Genomic DNA, 19,607 nt, shown 5'->3' with positions numbered 1-19,607 from the left:
CCGGGCCACCATTCATTAAAAAGAAAAGTCAAATTACTGAATTCCCTTCTCATCAATCTCTGCCAATAGTTATCCTGATGATCATATCAGCATTAAGTGAGACTGCTTATGAAAAACAGAACCTGGAAGATGGTCTTGCCTAGGACACAAGTGCTTTTCCCTTTTAAGTCACAACCTCAAACACGTTGCAAAGCAAACACCAGTTGAAGCACGTATCTTTAAGTCAGAAAGCAAAGCAGAAGACTTCATGAAACAACTGGTGAGAGGAAGATGCAGCAGCCATCTACTTACTGCAAAGTGTCCAAGGCGCAGTTCTGTCCGAAGAGAAGACCTCCTGCAGGCTCCTGTGGAAAAGCGGCTCCCTGAGAGCCAAACCAGCACTGGAAGGCCAGTGCCAGCCAAGGCAGCCCAGTTCACACCAGCCCAGCAAGGTGGCAGGAACAGCAGCTTATCTCCAGTGCGCAGCTGGCTGGGTCCGAACAAGGCAGTGGTGATTCCCAGAGCCTGACTAATCCAGGTGGTCACCACATGCATACCCTGGCCTCGCAACCCTGACCGAGAACTGACCCGAGCCCCACGCAGCACCTCCGCAACCATCATTTCTCACCCACATGCTAATCCTCCAAATAATGCCAAACACCAACTTCCCAGTTCTGGTGGTGAAGCAGGTATATACTTTCCAAGTATATAAATACAGATTTCTGAGTATATCTCAGAAAACATCATGACATAGAAGACAAAATTCTATCCTTTATCCCTTAAATTATATTTTAAGTATAGTTCTGCAAACTCAAACCAGAAAACAAGATGAAGAGGATCTGGTCTCCAGGCCAGTGATCCAGCGCTAGAAAGCACTATAATTAGAATCAGGACTGAGACTGAAGACCCCGGGTTGTTTGCAAAACTAATTAGCTAATGTAATTAGAAAGCAATAGAGAACAGCAAAAGCAGAATCAGACTCTACAGCTATCTAAGCAAAGGACAGTTTAATAACTGTACTTAGGATACGTCTCAAAAAGAAATAAAAATCACTTTATGGATTAGATTTCAGCCTGGGCAACATTAATCTATCTTGGACATAGCAAAATGGCTTGGAGAAGAGGGTTTCATCATAGTAAGCGTGGCTACTTCACAGCAAGATTTATTAATACATCCAAAAGAAAGAAAGAAAATCATTTTGTCACACTATATACAGATAATACATACAGTGTTTTATACACATATTACATCAGTTTTTACACAAGAAAAATATACATAAAAATGTAAACTTTTGTATACAAAAACCCTTAAACAAATTAAACAAGGACCAGATAACAAAAGGAGACCAATCTATTATCATTTCATTGATTATTTTTTTTTAAATGGTAATACAGTACATTCATTGAGAAGTAAGAGGAACATGTGAGCCAACCTTTCCTATTTAAAGGGAAAGTACAAACATGAGCTTTCCTACCCGCCCCTGGAATGCTGTCTGTGAGCCTCCAGCACTAGAAGCAGTAGTGTGAGTTACTATCACTGCCGGGGACCCTGTAGGAAGGGACCCTTATTCTCAGGCATCCCCATGCACCACACTCTCCAAACTAGACACATCTGCAGAAGCAACCTGGACTGGGCTTTTTGTGCGTATTAGCTAGTCTTCCAGCTAATACCATGAGGCGGGATGCAGCAATGCAAGTTTGTATGTTCCCTTTAAGCAGTCATTAAGTGGATTTAGCTTTGCTGGAGCAAGTTGTTTATTTTTCCCAATGTACGGTATGCCAAATACGTGTCAGGGATGAGAGGGAAGGAGGAAGGGGTGTAAGAGACTGCTAATCCTTGCTACCATGCAGTTACTTCAAAATCAGGTACGTTTGCAAGCTACAATTCACTGGTTCAAAATACACTGCCTCACCTTTGCTTTCCCACTGCAACTTGTTCACATTTCAAACTCTAGTGGCCAAACAACTGTACGAGGCTCTTTGTTACAAGGCTGTTTCTGATATCAAAGCATGATCAAGCTACCTTTAAAATGACACCAAACACAAACTTCTCTGAGACAGCCTTAAAAAGGGCGAGCATTCCCTCTCAGCACTTTGGATTGTCCTTCTGCCACCTTCTCTTTTATTAAGACTAGGATAAAGATATTTACCCTTAACTGCAAAAGAATATTAGCTGAGATTCTGACATCTGTTTTGCTCCACTTGCAGACAAACATTTTGGGGAACTGGAGGGGAAAAAAAACATCAAAAAATAAACCCACAACAATAAACCCAAACCCTGAAATCTCAGGCATCAAATAAGAAGGGAACTACTTAATCTGTTGGTGAAAAAAGTTTCAGAAACCAGTTGGAAACAAACAAACGATATATTCCAATGAAGGCTTCTCACATTAAGTAAGTTAAAGACTTGTTAAAGACATCTTCAATAAAAACATCCATCCTCCACAAAGTATGTTAAAATGTAACACAATAGTGATGCTCTGGTATTTCTCCTGAAAAGGACAGAAGGACATGAAATCTCCTTAGTGATATCAGCACTATTGAATGTAGGAGGTGAACAATGATCTACGGAAGTAATGAGGGGAAAAGCTGTGTAAAAGAAACCATGAATCATTAATTATAATTGGACAAAAGGGGGATGGGGCAGAATGCAATTACAGTATGCCTCAGAATTCCCCAAAGGAAATAAATACTTAGAAACTTGTGTTTCCATTTCTTTCTTATGCCTATGTGAGTGATGGTGGGAGTAAGGGCTTGTCTGCTTGCTTCTGTTTTTTTTGTTTTCTCTTTTTTTTTTTACCTTTTCCTTTTTTAAAGTAACAACCCTTCTAGTAAAAATCCAAAAGACAATTACAAATGGCTTTCGGTAATTCAGTCTCCTTTTTAAAATAAAACGTTGATAACACATTTCTCCATTTCTTCTATATAATGCAGCTTCAGTGAAAAATATGTCATAGGGACAGCAATTTGCAAAAAGTGGGGGGAAAAATTGCCAACCAAGGTTCGCAACATATACACATGTATATGCAGGACATCTACACCCTATATACATATTTAATATACGTATGCATGAGTATATATCAGGGGAGAACCAACACGTACATTCTCCACATACATAAACTGAAATAGCATAATATACGTGTGCATATAATTAGGTATTATACACACACAGTACACGGACATACCCAGACACACGCCCGAACATATGTATTATAGAAATTGTCGTATATGATTGCATGAAAGCTCAGATGGAACGGTACACCGGTTTACCTTTTTCTAAAAAGAGATGCAAGGAAGACAAAATTCCATGGCTGAATTGTGGCCAAGAAAAATCATGCCATATCGATACTGAAAACATGGAATGCGGTACAGCTCGATGACAGAATTGGAGCAGCATTCTCCACTGACACTGAAGCCTAAGTTAGCCAGGAGTTTCAACAGTGCTTAAATGTGACCGGCCAGGTTTCTGACAGCTGCTTTCTGCTAAAAGGATACAGAAGCTCCATTTAGCCAGAAAACAGAAAATAAAATACTTAAACCCACAATTTACTTGCATAAGCAAGATCATTCAGTACACAATTAGATGCAAAGTGCTAGCATGTTAATGGTCAACTCTGCAGCTCGTTTCAAAATCTGTTTAATGGTAAAATATAACGAGCTGTGTTTCTCTTGATATGTTTGATGACAACCCCACTGCTCAGAACAGAGACAGGGCTGCCTTCTGCTTACTGCATGCGTTACAGGAAACAACTAACCGAACTCCCTTTTTCTCCCTGGGGCTGAAAAGTGAAGATAATTTTTCGGGGGTGGGGTGGGGGTGGGTGGGGTGCATTTTCCTCATTTTGAACATTTACCTCTAAAATACGGTGCTGAGTTAACCTTTTAATATGCTAGGAAGCTTTGCATCAGGTTCAAAGGAAAGGTTGTGTTCATCTGCAAATCAGTCGCAGTCATACTCAAGCACAATTGAATAGCTAGGAAAATCTGTGTAAGTTCAAGCAAGTGCTCAGGGCCCAATTCAGCTGCCACTACAGCCACCAAAAGAATTTGCCTAATGCATAAGCAGAGCTGGATTGGGCCATTAAAGCTGACTGCTGCTTGCAAGAGAAACTAGAGATGGAAGGACGAGGAGGAGCTGGAATGAAGGCAATGGAGCAGGGAAGCAGAAGAGGTCAGCATTGCAAGAGGCCTCAACTATTTCTATAGAATAAACAAAAGCAGAAACGTACCAAGGAAACTCCACTGTGAGGGCTGAGGTAACACAAATCAATGGTGACCAAGCTCACATCAGTCACTGATGTCATCCAAATCCCTCAGAAGAATTGAAACAACCTTGTTTGGCACAAGTGCTTACCTGTTACACATATGTCACATGGATAGTCTCTCTTTAGCTCACACACTCATGTTACAACTAATGTACATGTGTGTGATACAACGTAAATTCCATCTATACATCTGTATGCAGGTATATATAGATTTAGATTGATTGCATTCATACTTATTTATTGTACATCATAAGGGCAAGTCCACATTCAGCAAAGTGCTACCAACATCTCATATACAGATAAATCTCTCTGTACAGGTATACACAAAAATGGGTCTATTCTTCCCCATGAAGGCATAAAGATGTATGCTGCTAACTCCCATTACCACCCACTAAAGAGAAGGAAAGGCCTCTAACAACTTCCACCTCCCTGCACTTTCACTTGTATGCATATGTGCCAGAAACGAATTGCGGGGAGGAGGAAAGGGGGAGGGACACCTGGGGGGCATATCAACATACCGAGGGGGGGCATTAAAAAAAATTTTGAAAATTAAGATTTGATTTGCAACTGCTTAAAAAAAGCCTTCAAAAAAACCCAAATGTCTCTGCAATACTGGAAGCTCTGTTTTTCTAAACAGATTTTTAAAGTCAACAGGATCATCATCATGAAAAGTGATACTGTATGAATAAATAACAATTAGGTTACTTTCTCCAGCCTAAATAGAACAGTATGAAGAGTAAGCCAATCTGTAAGAATGTTTCTGACTTCTCACAATTTCAAGTGAGAACTCCCATAAAGAAATCTTCCTTCTCCAATGACAGGAAAAAAAAAAAAAAAAGAGTTAAGTGGCCATAATTGAATTCAGAATTTCACAGCGCAAGTGAAACTCCCTGGATTGAAAGCGTATTTTGTTCTGCAATCCCACAACAGCAATCTGGGGGCAAAATTAATATATGCAAAGACCACCAGGAAAGAAAAGAATCTACTTTGAAGACAAGATCCTTTTATAGATGGAGATCACTCGACAAACAGTGCCCCTAACCGCCTAATTTGAAAACACAAGTACACTGATTGACAACATTTTCCAAGTCAGCCCCTAAGAGATCCGGGTATTAATATGCAAAGACAGAGCAATACCCGTGCCTCCCCATCCCACCGAATGCAAGCTTTCCCATTTCAATTTCTCCTGAAAAACATGACTCATTTCTCCCATCTCTCCTCCTCCCCCATTTGTTTTATTTAAAGGCTGTCTTTGGGAGCTTGGTATTTTCATGGCATTTTAAACAGGGCTCAATGTAACTCATTTAAAAAACAGTAAAATTGACATGATATCAGAGTTAGCCTTATAACAGAAGATTATGTAGTAGAGAGTTTCAGTTATTTATACAACAGTGAGGACTTAACAACCCCCTACTAAATAATCACATTTCTACAATACATTCCATCACCTCTCGACTACTTTGCTCTTTACAAAACTATGACCTACATACAATATACACATTCGTATCGCACATACATCCCCCCCAATGCATATTTTTGTGTGTATATATAATACATACATGCACACAAGCAGTCTAATTCTATTTATAAGTCACAGTGGGAATTCCTTTGTGAGGAAAGGAGAGGGAAAATTCCTGAATAAGACACTGTAGATTCCTAATGTTCTGACTTTTCAAATTCCAACTCACAGAGCTAACTGGAAATAAATACATTTAAAAAAAAGAAAAGGTCTTACAAACTTGGTTCACAACTTCCAGCTACAGGAGTTGGATTTTTTCAATTTGATCTATTTACCCTGTAACTAAATTTCTAATCATAGGTACAAACCACGGATAAATTATTGCAGAATGGAACACTCAAAACAAAATTTAAAAAGAGTTATAGGAACAGTAATATAAGGGTTAAAAAGAGTTCTATGCTTGTTGATACAGGATACCATTTTATTTTATTTATATATATATATCTATATATAGATATAGATATCTGCAAGGTAGCAAAGAATAGCTGTACACCTTGACACGGCAAAGATCCAGTGTAAAAAGGTGCTTCACTAGTTTGTTTTTCCAAAAAAGCTTGTATATAATTTTATAGCTATTAAAAACACATATGCAACATAATTCATTACACTCAATACAGCTTTAGTATAAAACTTATAATTTATGAGGTGATGTTAATAGCATAAATTAATATACCATTTCTCTTAAAATCTACAATAAGTATTCTGAAAGCTCATTGGGGAAGGGTATCTTTAAATAAAAAGTTTAAAGCTGAGCGTGATGAAAAAGATTCTGTATGTTGAACTTGAGATGAGAGCCCCGAGAAGAGAAAGAGTCCCTAAGCCAAACCACCGTGGACTACAAAACTGAACAAAGATTTCTCCTTCTTACGCTCTCACTTAGGTGACGCTCTACCTTAAATTAGTATTTACTTTTAAAACTATTTACTTTTTTCTTTTTTTTTTCTTTTTTTTTTTTTTGTTGTGGGTTTTTTTTGTGTGTGTTTTTTTTTTTGTTTGTTTTTTTTGTTTTTTTGTTAACTGCCCTTATTTCCACAAGGAATCCCTGAGACATACCCAAAACTGTACAGTGAAGGTCATCACTGTTCAGAGAAACTGGTTCAACCCCTTCTGGTAGGATGTAGCTATTTTGCATGAGAATCAAACTGTCCATCACTTCAGAATGAATCTATTTGCACCGGAACTAACTACACTGTTTAAGACGCAGGTTAGACAGTCATTTCAGGGTAAATCAGCCCACTCCAAGGTAGAAGCCATCGCAGTCAGCTACATCAGAGCAATCTGCACCAAAAATAAAGTTTTCCAGAGGATAGCTGGGAACGTTACCTATCCAGAGTTTGCCCCTGTGGGTGCTGGCTGACAGCAGAAAGCAGGTAAAAAATTAGCACTACTGGACCAAGTTCAGCACACGCATGCAGTCGATACGCGGGTACTCTGGACATCTCACTCTGTGTGTGTGTTTGGGGGACTAGTGAGGGGTAGGAGTAGGAAGAATGCATTTTTCTACCTCAGGTAAGTACAGTTTTAAGGTCAAACCCCCAAGTTTCATCCTGTTCACTTCTAAACCGATTTCTATGACCCACAGTAGACTGAAGAGGTGCCAACACTTACTTCAAGGAGAAGAAAAAGAAAGCCTTCAACTATTGCTGGCAACCCATGGCCAAACCCACTTTCTCCTCTCATGCTTCCACTACATTATTCCATAGTAGCCAGAGAAGGAGTATGTGAAAGCAGAGTAAAATAGGGGAAAGCAAAGAACCCAACAACCATGAGAAGTAGCAGAACAGCAAAGGGAAAAGCTCCCAAAACAGTCACTATTGTTTGTGGGGTTTTTTTTAAAAAAAAGGCTGAAGACACGAGCGAGAAAATTGTTCTAAGACATATCTTTTATAACGCCTTCTTCTCCACTGAACTTTTCTTTTCCTACAACACTGTTTTTGTGTAGTTTTAAAGACAAAACCAAAGCTTTACCTGATAGAGCTAAGGTCCCTCATGACCAGACCTCTCCTAACAATGTAAATACAAATGCAGATTTTTCCACCAACCCTCCTTATGTTTATTTCAGTTTGTGGATATTAAACAGAATACTTTAAACTTTTCTTCATGGCTTTCTACTGATGCACTTCTCAACAGAGGAACTTGTAAGAAGGTAAACTCTTGGTAAAAATACCTGCACATTCACTGCTAATATGTGCACTCCCACAATCAATGTTGCACCCTCAGAGTCTAGTTTATGCCGTATCAGTGTGCTGTGAAACATCATCTTACTGATCTGAGAAACACTCTGATCTACTACACTGCTATTCTAGCATCCAAAATGTATGTTATGAATTGCAGGAATCTCTCCTCCTTTTCATTTTACAGTCAGATTCACTCAGGACCACAGAAGACTTACTGGTTGGCATTACTTACGTTGGAGAAGCATCTAAGAACCGGAGAATGAAAGAAAGAATGATGAAGAATGTAGAGAGGAAGAAAATAAAGGAGGTACAAGAAGCAGCCACAACACCCCCATCATTAAATGTTATCCAAAAGATCTGAAAGACCTAAAGAGACCTGGTCAGCACATTAGCCTAAAACTATTCCTTCAGTTAATATTTCCACCACCACTGGACCTTGCAACTGGCCTGCACAGGAGACTCCTTCACACGTAATGGTAAAAATACAAAAGCAAAAATAAACATCCCACCAGGGAAGCTGCCTGGACAGCCACACAAACACCTCACTGCAGATCACTGCAGGTAAGTTTTCTATTGTTTGTCTGCTGAAAAGACCTCCTGCCACCATCACTGTGCCCTACAAGTCTTGAAAGGGTCAACTGCAGCTAGCTGGCCCTTCTAAAAAACTTTTCTCTCCTCCCTGCCCAAAGGCTCAGACTGTCCACCACTGTCCACCAGCGGACTCAGCTCGCTGCAGCACAGAGACAGGGAGAAGTGCCCCCGGAGCCCAGCCAGTGCCTACAGGGAAACGCAGCAGCCACGGTGCTGCAGGAGCTCAGGGAGGAGACGCCGTCTGGAAGCCGGCTACCACCACGTGTATGTAACCACCAGGGCCAGCTTCTCGGGGGAGACATCTGTCCACTGTTTACTGTACTCCTTTCATGAGATTCTTCTTTCCTGGCAAACAGATTCAATCCCAGACTGTATTTAGATGTGGTTACAGCAAAATGAAGCTTCAAACTGAAATTGGCTACTGGTCAGCAGGTTCAGTCCTAGGCCCGTCGCCTTGGCCGTGCCCCTGAAGCCAGTGGCATCACACTGCGCCTAACAGCTCACAACAGAACTTCCCAATTATTTCAATACCCGCCTCCCTCAAGAAAAAAAACAACCAACCAAACAAACAAAACCCCCAAACTCAAAACTTTCTAAAAAGCACCGCTTCCCTTGGCTTCTCTTCGCTATTAAGTATGACTCTCCTCTGACATTATTTTTTCCTTGCATTTGTATTTGCAGCACCATTTCTGATTTTTGCCTTGGAAGTGATCAGCTTCTCAGGGCCTTCCAATGCTTTTCAAATGAGAACTACAAATCCTCATTTCACTAACCTGCTGAATAAAGTGGGAAATCTAGCTGTTGCCACCTTCTCCACAGTGCCTGAGGCACACCTGCAACTGTGCTCTCAGCATTACTGATTTAAAGCCTTTATGCCCAACCATAGACAGAAGCATGCTACTAATGAGAAAGAAACCAAGCAAGAACCTATAGGAACTGGAAGGCAGGAGGAGACAAAACGATGCACCTTTTCCATCATACGTACATCTTCTTGTATCATAGTAATTACGAGGCCAAAGAACAAATCAACTCTGAGGTATCTAAGTGCATATGGCTCCCCTCAAAGTTGGCATAGTCTTCCTAAGTGAAAGGAAACATCAAATTGTATCTTACAGAACGCCTTACACACCAGACCAGCATGAGACTGTTCCTGATGAACCTCTGTACACTGCCAAAGTTCATCTTGTGTTAAGTACTTTTGTACAAAGACTAACTAAGGTGCTACTATTACCAAAAATTATGTTACTGGTACTTTAAGTCTAATTTTTTTTTTTAATTCTTTAGAACTCAAATCTTATGTAAAGAAATTAGCTTTTAGGTTCAACTAGCTTTACTCCATTTGTTAACACATAAAGGGCACGACAGGTATCGACCATCTCAAATCAATGGACCGAAATTGCTACACTGGCTCTTTGGTGAAAGGGTGATCAGAGTGCTAATAGCTATACAAGGAGATTATACTTAAAAACCTTTGTGAGATGGCATGGATTCTACTTGGGAACCACATAAATAACAGCCTTGAGGACTACCTTAACCAGACCTGCAGTATTTTCCAGAGGAAGAGGCATGAAACATCTCTGGCTGCACATACCTCTCAGACTGGACCTATCACACCCAACAGAAAGACACTGATTCACTGAAATCACCAGGTTCTGTGGTGGTAGGAGCCCACCTGCAATGATCAACCTCCTAACGCTAAGATCAAGACCCGTAACTGCTTGGTAGGCTGCAACCATGAAATTGGCAGCAGTGAAAAGTTGGGAGGTGAACCAGGAAAAGGCAAGAGTGGTGGCCCATTTCAGAACTCTGTGTCAGACAGGACAGAGGGATTCCTATTTCAATGTATACAAATGGAAGTTTATTTTTAAAAGTGCAGCTTTATTGCAAACTTAGTTTGCTCATTGAAAAAATGTTATGTAGTCACTTTTCAGGGAAGAGCCATCAAGGGATACCAAGTCTAAGTGGGGGAAGAGAGCTGATATCCTAGGCTGCCTTAAAGGAATGCAGGTACGTAACGGCCACTGATTTCAAACGGGAATTACAGACCCACACAGCATTGACAGCTTTTGAAATTCCCTGTCGAAATCAATCCTCAGATTAGGAGCTGGGTTCTGTTCTGAGTTAGACCAGTACAAACTCACAGTGACCTAAGACCAAAGAGCTCCTCCATAATTTATAGCAATGTGACCAAGCAGACCTTGTCTCTCAGTTCCTCTCCTCCCTTTCCCCCCCGGCATTTCCTAAGAAAGAGAAATGTGATGTGGGGCAGATACGCTCTGCACTAGCTGCAGCTTCATTAAAAGGTCTGACGGGCACAAGAACGATTTCAAGACCAAAGTCCTGAAACCCATTTATAGAAATTAACATCCTCTGAAATGACGTGAATATACAAGCAGATTAAAGACTTAACCATTTGGTATACTAGTTCTCCACTCTTTTTCAGCCAGTCATCCAAACACATCGAAGAAGGTATACGGACACAACGAAAATCATTTGCAAATCAAACAGTTGTCTCCTCAACAAAGTATGGGGAACATAATACAAAAATAAATAAATGCCTTGTCAGATTTGCCTCATTTCACAATACCACTGGGCATTCCTCAATCAGCAGGACAATCACAAAGCAGGATTTCATAGGCTTCAATTCAACTTTTTACATGATTTAAAAACATTTAAATGTTACAAACATATTTAAATCACCACTTTAAAATATTCGGCTTATATTATTAAGATCTATTTTACCAAGTATGAAATAAGGACTTCATAACAACAGAAGCATGAAAATCATTTTTCTTTCCTCCACCCACATACACTTGCAATTTCAGAAAAGGACATATGCATCATCCATACTCCTTTATATTTAAGAAGGACAAATATTTCAAGAAAATAGGGATAGTATGATTGCTACAACAGTAAGAATACACAAGACCTATCCTGTTTAAATTCTGTTCCTTAGCAAAATGGAAGGAAAGGTTTGGGTCAGAGATTTTGGTGTGGGCCTGACTGCTAACAAAATGAATATGTAATGACTAAACTTTGTTCAATGATCTCTTGCTCAAACAATTTATTAGGCCTCCCTATCGCATGTTCTTGGTATCTCTTAATTTCCTGAATTAGACTAGAATACACGCAGGTAGGATGTTTTACTGTAAGGTAGAATGAAATCTGTCTTCTACAGTAGGAGACTGAAATGTGGGATTTTCTATTCTCTCTCATCTGCATCTCAGAAATAAACCAAGAAGAGTAGAGACTTGTTATATTAAGTAGGAGCTACTTTTACAGTCAAAGTCAGAATATAGTAGCAAGTTTGAGCCCTATAGAGTCACAAGCAAATTCCTTTTCCCCCTTCCTGATAAGAGATGCCAGTAAACACCTCAGAATTTCTGCTGCTGTTCTCTCTTGGATTAAAAAACATAAAATAAAATTTTAAAAATCTACAATCTAGCAGACTCCTTTCTTTAAGAAGTGACATTACCACCAAAGGGTCCGAATACTACCTTTAGCAGGTGGGCACTAAAAGCAACACTGTCCTGCAAGCAGAAGGAATTCTCTATATATTTTGCTTTAATGATTTCTCTTTTGGTTAGCCATGACTGCTGATAGGTACCTGCTAGTTCCTTACATACATTCAGCTTCCCATACAGAGAGCATCAAACCCTACAAGTGTCAAAAAAACTATATGGCTCCCGAGGGGGTAAAACTATGCAAGAAAGTCTCAGTAGCTAGACATGATTTGAGAAATGCATCCATTTGAAATTTACCTAAGGGTCTGACCTAGACTTGTGTGGATGGGCAGAATACCAACAAATTCTTTCACTTTCAGCTGGGAAATACCTGTCAGCCTGTCAGGCAAGGAGTTCCGGACATAGCCACACTTGAAAAGGCAAATCATCAATGCTACAAGGCCACAGTAATTCAGCAAGGGAGGGAACTTCTGCACAGGAATCTTCGCTAATCCATGATGTTTCAATGCTTCCGTTTTTCTTTCTTTTTTTCCCTGGGCTAACTTCATATCAGCCTTCAGAGTTCTGGGCAACCAGTCAACTGATCCCCTTGCTGCTCAATGAATTAAAAATCATCATCATAAAAAAACAAAAGTCAGCATGCAGTAAGAACAGGGACCAGTTCTGGAAGGGGACAACGCCCACTTCTTCACCAAAAGAAGAAAAGGAACTGCTGCTCCCTGCACCCCAAACACACACACGCACACAGAAGAGGTCAAGAGACTATTTTAAGAAACTGCCAAACTCTTCCTTGAACTATGACCTTGATTTAGGACTTCAGTGCACCATTCTCAAATCAATGTGTGCAGCCAAGTTTTCCATGCCAGATGCTACCTTTGGAAAAAAAGTAAACTAAAAAAAAATTAAGAATAATCAAGAGACTTCTGCCCACTGGAAAACTTTCTACCAGATGCTAATGGGATGGCAAGCACTGATCCAAACCCTAGGGAACAGTAACATGCATCAGTAATCTGAGGTATCTTCCCATTTCTAGGTCTTACTGCTAAAATCAATTACATCCAGTAACTGTGCTGTATCCTTAAGGAATTATTGGGGAACAGTGAACCTGCCTGCAATAAATGAGCACCGGTGCATAACAAGCACATGTGAACGTTACAGCAAGGTTCACAGAGGGCTAACCCTGGTCAGTACTGAAGCAGGGGTTTTCTCCTCAACCCCCTCTTAAAAAGAAAAAAAAAAAAAAAGGGGGGGGAAGGAGGACAGAAAAAATAAAGGAAAAAAGGAAAGATAGAAAACACAGGTCCCCCATCTACCTGCACGAAGGCAGGCAGACAAGCTCAGTTGGAGGTGGTGAAGGGCGCAGATGCATTATTGGTACTGGTAGCGGTGGCACCGGTCACTGCGAAGCCCGTGGGAGGAGCTATGGAGCTGTGGCTGGGCTGCAGGTCCTTGGGGATGCCACTGTGGGAGCTCAGCTGGTGCCCGAAGGCTGCGCTGAACTGAGGGAGCTGTTGTTTAGGGGAGGTGGAGGCCATGAGTTCAGCAGAGGCAGGACCCATGCCACTAAAACTGGTCTGCGGTAACCCCGGAAGCACACTGGAGCTGTTGGGGGTCACAGTGGCGAAGGCAGGCTGTGTGGTCTCTGAGTGCGAGGTGGTAGGTGGTGTGGACAGGGAGGTGGACAGGAGGTGTCCATCTGCACCAAGAAGGTTGCTAAACGGAGAGGGGTCCCCAAGATTGACAGGAAGATTTCCCCAGTGAGTTCTGGGGTTGACCACCCCGCTAAGTGGCACATCCAGCTGAGTTGGGAGCAAGTGCTGTGCCATCATGGGCATCTCTGCTGAGAAGGTAGCTGCCAAGTTATCACCAGAAAAGGATGTGGTGTGAGGGGATGTGATATGGTCACTGTAGGGAGACGGCACATGCTCACTATCATAATGGCTTCCATGGGGTGAGGAGTGTGAATGGTCACTGCTGTATTGCTGTCGTGAGGTGATCAGGTCATCTGCCTTGCTCAGCAGCTGGGCAGGGTGGGGCCTCTGGGAGGCATGGCTGCCATCATGAAGTCCATGAAACTGTCCTGGGAAGGCTCTCTCCCCAAGGCCACTCTGGCTTATCAGAGTGGCAGAAGTAAGGCCGACGTTGGCTGGGGCTGAGAATTGCCCCTGGATCTGCCCTGCCAGGGGCGTAGGTGGGTTGGACAAGGTAGCAGAACGGAGCAAGTTCTCATCCAGCTCCAGACCGGAGAAATTATCATGTACTATACGCCCATTCAACAGCTCCCCCAAATCCGTGTTAACCTCTCGACTCAAAGACTGCATTCCCGGAGCTCCGGCACCTGTAGAGAACACCCCTATCCCTCTATCTGACAGCTCCTGAACTGGCACACCATCTGTCTGTGTAAGTACTCCAATGGTACTCAGGCACTCAAGAGAAGTTACAGCCTGTAGGGCCCGTTCCAGCTCTTCAGCCTCTTCTGTAGTCGGAAGGAGATCTCCATTTTTACCTGCAGAAACAGGGACACCAGAAGTTAGCACACTCCTCTCAGATGAGCCCAGCACTGCCACTCTAAGGATGCAGATGTACACAGTTAGTACAGAGCTGCAGTGTATGACGACCTTCTAGAATGGTGTGCGGTACACAGAAAATTTCATTCACCAGTGTTTACTGGGTAAGCAGGGTAAGAAAAACAAGAAATTACACATTCCTCCTCAAGGGAACCCCCTCTCTCTGCCCTCCTCTTCCAATACAATATGACTCCCAAACTTACTAGACTTGAAGTACAAAACGCTTAAATAAGATTTTCCTCAATGCTGCAGTAACACAAATAGTCCACAAACTCCCTTCTACTTACCACATTACAGACTGGAGCTAAAATTTATAGTCAGTGTAATTTAGGTTAATTTCAACTCAAACACAGTCTAGTGTTACGTCATATCAGAAAACAACCAAAGAAATCACATACCCCAGTTCTGGGCTGTTCTAATTTCTCTGTTATATGTGATCAGTACTGAGCTTTATAATCTAGAAATTCAGATACCATTCTGATCAAAAGCTAGTTTCAAAAATGTATTTAATGATGTTATTCTCACTCTCTTCTCCTTTTATCAAAGGCCAATATTGACTGTGATTCCAGCCCCACTCGATGGCAGAAAGATGCCATTACTGAGAATACTCTTGATTAAACTGCAACACTGACAGGCAGTAAAAATGTAAAATGAATTATTAAAATACTAAACCAATTAGAATTTTCAGAGCAGTAATTATAACAGCAAGCAGAACACACCAGCCTTCTTAAAGTCTGCTTTACTTCAGAGCTCACAAAGCAACAATAAAGCAAATACACACTTCCTTACCTAGAATTTACTACCTCTGTAGAAAAGCAAGCAACCCCTCAAAATGCATTTTAGAAACCACTCGTCTCTTCAGTTCACTGACTGTGTTTATGTTAGCATAAAATAAAATAAAATGGTACCTTCGAAGAAGTCAAAATCTTGCAAGTCATCGGGCAGCCGCGGCAAGACATCAGAGAAGTCCTCCTGATTCAATTCCAAGTCATGTGGAATGTCTGTGATTTCATTGGCGATATCATCAGGCAGCTCATCGGCACTCAGCTCTGGTGTGGAGGGGCTCCTGGACAGAAAGTACCGTTAGTCCCCCGCGTTCAACTCTGATTCCTCCAAATGACAATTGCCGATGCATATCCATCTATAATGGGTGTTTCCCCACACCTTTGCCCCCACCCCCATCATCTAGGAAAAAAATGCTTTTAGAAAGTTTCTTTTGGAAGCTAAACACTTCGCTTTTTGATTAAATACATAAGATCAGGAGCAACACATTTTACCCATCCAACCCAATAACTGCTAAAATCTGAAATGACCCACTCCAAGGTGGTTGCATTTTTTTCCCAACAGTTACAAGGAGGTGGAATTTCTAGCCCCACTCCATATGTTGATCAGCACAGCAATATCACACCTTTCTACAGTGCTCACTGACAACGTTCAAGCTAGCAGTGGGCAACTGGGGCCAGGCTACCACTGACCGTATGTGGGGCATCTCTACTGGCAGTGAGACACTGGCAGGCATGGTGAGGTTCCCTTGGGGCACTGCAGGAGGAATGGGTTTCTGAGGCCGGCGTGGGCCTCGCCTTCTCTTCTTCTTGTGTTTTTTGGTAAGTGCAGGTGGCTTCGTTTTTTTCCTGGGTTTCCTCTGCTGCTGGTGCTGAACTTTACGGGAGCTGTCCCCTCTCAAGAAATTGTCCTTTGGGATTAAAACAATAGCAGTGGGAGCGTATTAAGAACGAGCATTACTCCCCTTGATTTTTCCCCCTGGCCATTCCACAGACATTCACATGTAATGCAAGAAAGACTGCTAGCTTGCACCCAGGCAAGGTAACAAAAAATAAGCTGCTTCCTTCCTTGTTGATCCCAATGGCAAAAATCACACAGACCAAATTATGATGTATGCTAGATAGGAGATTGGGCAGTGTCACTTTAAAAATCATCATAGCAAACCCTAACTAAATCAGAGCAAAATTGTTAACTTTGGCAGTATTCCTGTAAGTATCAAAGATTGAGCACTGTTTTGAGGTGGTGATAATGGGGACAGTGTGCAGCAGCTGAAGTTAGCATCCTCAAGTGCCCACTGCCATAAAAGAAGGCTAGCACTGAGGAAAGAGAATTAATACTGTAGGGCTAGGGTAAGGATGGGGCTAAACAACTAAGGCCTCATTGCTTTTGGACAGCAATCGTTGACTAATTAAAAAATAAATCAAACCATCGCCAGTTTTCAGTTGCCATCATACTGGAAATGGCAGAGGATTGTATGTACTACAGAAGTAAACCAAGAGAGAGACACTGAAGATTGCCTGGGAGAGGGGGGAAAATCCCATACAAATCTGTATAGCTCAGACCCTCACATTTTAATCCAGGTAACTCCATAATTCACAAGTATTGGAATGGCTGGGAAAAAAACGGTTAACAAAAAACCCACAACAACCTAACAAGAGAACAAAAAAAAAAAAAAAAAAAGGGGGGGGGGGGGGAGTTTTACACCTAATGCCTTGAAGGAGGAACAGGACAGAAGTGGGTGAGCAGAGGACATCATCTTCATGTCTGCATTTTCTCAACTTGTGGCAGGCCACTGCTTTTCCTCTGGGATCCACAGATCCCTGAAGGAGGTTAAAGATAAATTCTAACAGTCACCAAAAAGGTAAATAAAGTAGCAAAACCATTATTTGTATGCTTATAATTGCTATCTACACTTCCTCTAGAAAATATTTTGGGCCCCAGGAACTAAGACTGCTTGAGATGCAGTGTTCTTAGGATACCACACTCATACTATATTCAGATCCAAGGGCCAGGAGTGAGCCCAAATAAAGTGACCACAGGATCTCTCACATTGATTTTCTCCTATCTCTGTTCAAGACAGGAATCAAACTTCTTCCAGTGAAGGATATTCTCATGCATGCTTTATCATACCCTCAAAACCATGTAAAACTTTTCACAACATAATTTATACTAATTGGAAGTGTTTGGCATGTTCTCCTTAAGAAAAATAAAGGGAAATGAGCTCTTAAGTTATAAACTTGCTAGTCGTCAAGCAAGAATTCATAGAAAGATGGGTTAAAACTCCTGATCATCCCAACAGACAAATAGTAACAGTTCTGGCTTTGTACTTACCATTTTTTTGGCATGTTCTTCACACAGAGGTGTCTGATGTGTAATGTCAAAAACTGGCACAGAGCACTGTTGACCATCTGCAAACTTGGCTGTGCAACTTGAGAAGAGCTGCTGAGAACGGTTCAATAAGATATCTGTGCATTTCTGCATCAGGAATAACACATGAGGCAACGATGGAGGAACGCCCTTTGATTTATCAATCTGATGAAGATCACAGCCTTCAACTCTACCTGTCCATAGATGCTATTTTTAATGAGTACTTGAACTTTCTTATTCAAGTTGAAAGCTAGGTAAGGCTCAAACCCAACTTTTAAAGTGAAAAACTGCATTCATGCAGACTCTCTAATGATTTTTATATACTGAGATAGTTTTATAGAAGCAGCCATTTCACTAATGAGTTCTGAGCCAAAAGAAGCCTTTTCCTGGAGTCTTAATCAATAGATCAATAGTAGCAGTTCGAACAGTGTAGTCAACAGGACTATTTCCTTACAGACTAATGACAATCCATACTGAAACATTAAAGAAAAGAGTATTTCTTAATTCAGTCTTTTAAGGTACATTCTTGGCATTTATCTTTAGAGCACAAAGAAGTTTCAAGATCCTTCCTGCTCCTCTGAAAAAAAGATGTGCAATCAGACAGAAAGGTCAAGTAAATCCAACTGTAAGCTTGCTGAGATTTCCTTCAGAAAAATCCCTTGCAGGAGTGAAAATGTTTCCAGACTTACAGCAAATCAAACAGATATTTCATTGGGTTTTTTCAAACAACATTAGAAGTACTCCTTCCATCTTGAACAGTTCTGAGACCTCAACATCACAATGCATGTTCAAGAAATGTTAGAACACAAAAAGAAAGGACAAAGAAAATGGAAAACCTGCAGAAAAGTCCAGATGGAAGACTTGGACAGATGAGTCAGAACCAAGAGCTTGTTCATTTTATAAGAGAGACTGTTTCCATTGAGAAGAAAACGCAAAGGGGAAAAAACAGGCACAAATGCAAGATCACTAGCTTTGACGTCTCTGCTTTACCCACACCAAGAAGCAAGACGACTTAAACTTTAAAAAAAAAAATCAGAATCATGAGGCAAACCCCAAACACAGCTGCACGGCACGGTGCTCTCTCATAGAGTTTTTGAACTGCTGTGCAAACTACTTTTAAGGGGCCTGCAAAAATCAACCAACAAAAACAAGGCATCTGCAAACCAGAAAGACTGAAAAGGTGCTGCAGTCTGACAGCAACTGGAACAGATCAGCACCACTCACTTAAAATACCAAAGCCAAAAGCTTTAACAAAAGGAGTCACTTGTTCAAGTCTTCAGCTAAAAACAAAAAAGATGAAGTCTACAGAATTCTTAAGTATTCCAAGTCAGAAGTCTGCCTGTTCATAATCTTCAGAATCAAACCTCACATCTAATGTGCTCCCTCCTTTCTGCGATCTTCATGCATTGACTCTTGACACCCTCTTCAGGCTTTGCTTGAAATCCTGAGCACTGGGAATTCTTTCGCATCTAGAATACAGACTCTGTGACTCCTACTATTCTGCTTCTTCAAACAATGCAAAGTATCAGATTTCTACCTTTCTAGTCAGTGTAAGCCATCTTTTTATAATATGTATAAAAACTCGTTTCCATAAACCGCTCATAGGTAGGTAGTCTACTGGAACCTACCAAGAACTGCATGAAAGTAACAAAGCTGAAAGCCACGTGGCTTGTACATCATCCGCAAAAGATGATTGTTTTTGTAAAGGTTTCTTGCACCCACTAAATACAGCTTACAAAGTAAAATAATGTGACTATATTAGATTCCAGTGGCAAACTACTTATCTTCACTGTCTACAGACCCAAATCACACAGACAAATTAAAAGCAAAATAGTTTATGAGACACTAACAAATAAATATTCCTTTGTGAAAATGTATTTTTCAATGCAAAGACCT

At 41.1% G+C, this 19,607-nt stretch overlaps 1 protein-coding gene across 4 annotated transcripts in view; it reads right to left on the bottom strand.

Annotated features, from left to right (window-relative positions):
* Positions 1-961: 961 nt before the first annotated feature.
* INO80D (INO80 complex subunit D) overlaps positions 962-19,607 on the bottom strand; it is a 46,764-nt gene continuing 28,118 nt past the window's right edge. For all 4 annotated transcript variants that reach the window (XM_056349219.1, XM_056349217.1, XM_056349220.1 and 1 more), the window contains 4 exons: positions 17,676-17,809; positions 16,037-16,254; positions 15,470-15,627; positions 962-14,500 (listed from right to left, as the gene is read on the bottom strand). In XM_056349219.1, coding sequence (XP_056205194.1) covers positions 13,332-14,500; positions 15,470-15,627; positions 16,037-16,254; positions 17,676-17,809 — 1,679 coding nt within the window. In that variant the 3' untranslated portion in view covers positions 962-13,331. The remainder of the gene's footprint in view (positions 14,501-15,469; positions 15,628-16,036; positions 16,255-17,675; positions 17,810-19,607) is intronic.

Source organism: Falco biarmicus, chromosome 8 (assembly GCF_023638135.1).
Source record: "Falco biarmicus isolate bFalBia1 chromosome 8, bFalBia1.pri, whole genome shotgun sequence".
In the NCBI taxonomy this organism is placed as follows: domain Eukaryota; kingdom Metazoa; phylum Chordata; class Aves; order Falconiformes; family Falconidae; genus Falco; species Falco biarmicus.
Note: the sequence above shows the minus strand (reverse complement) of the source record. Positions and strands in the feature narration are given on the sequence as shown.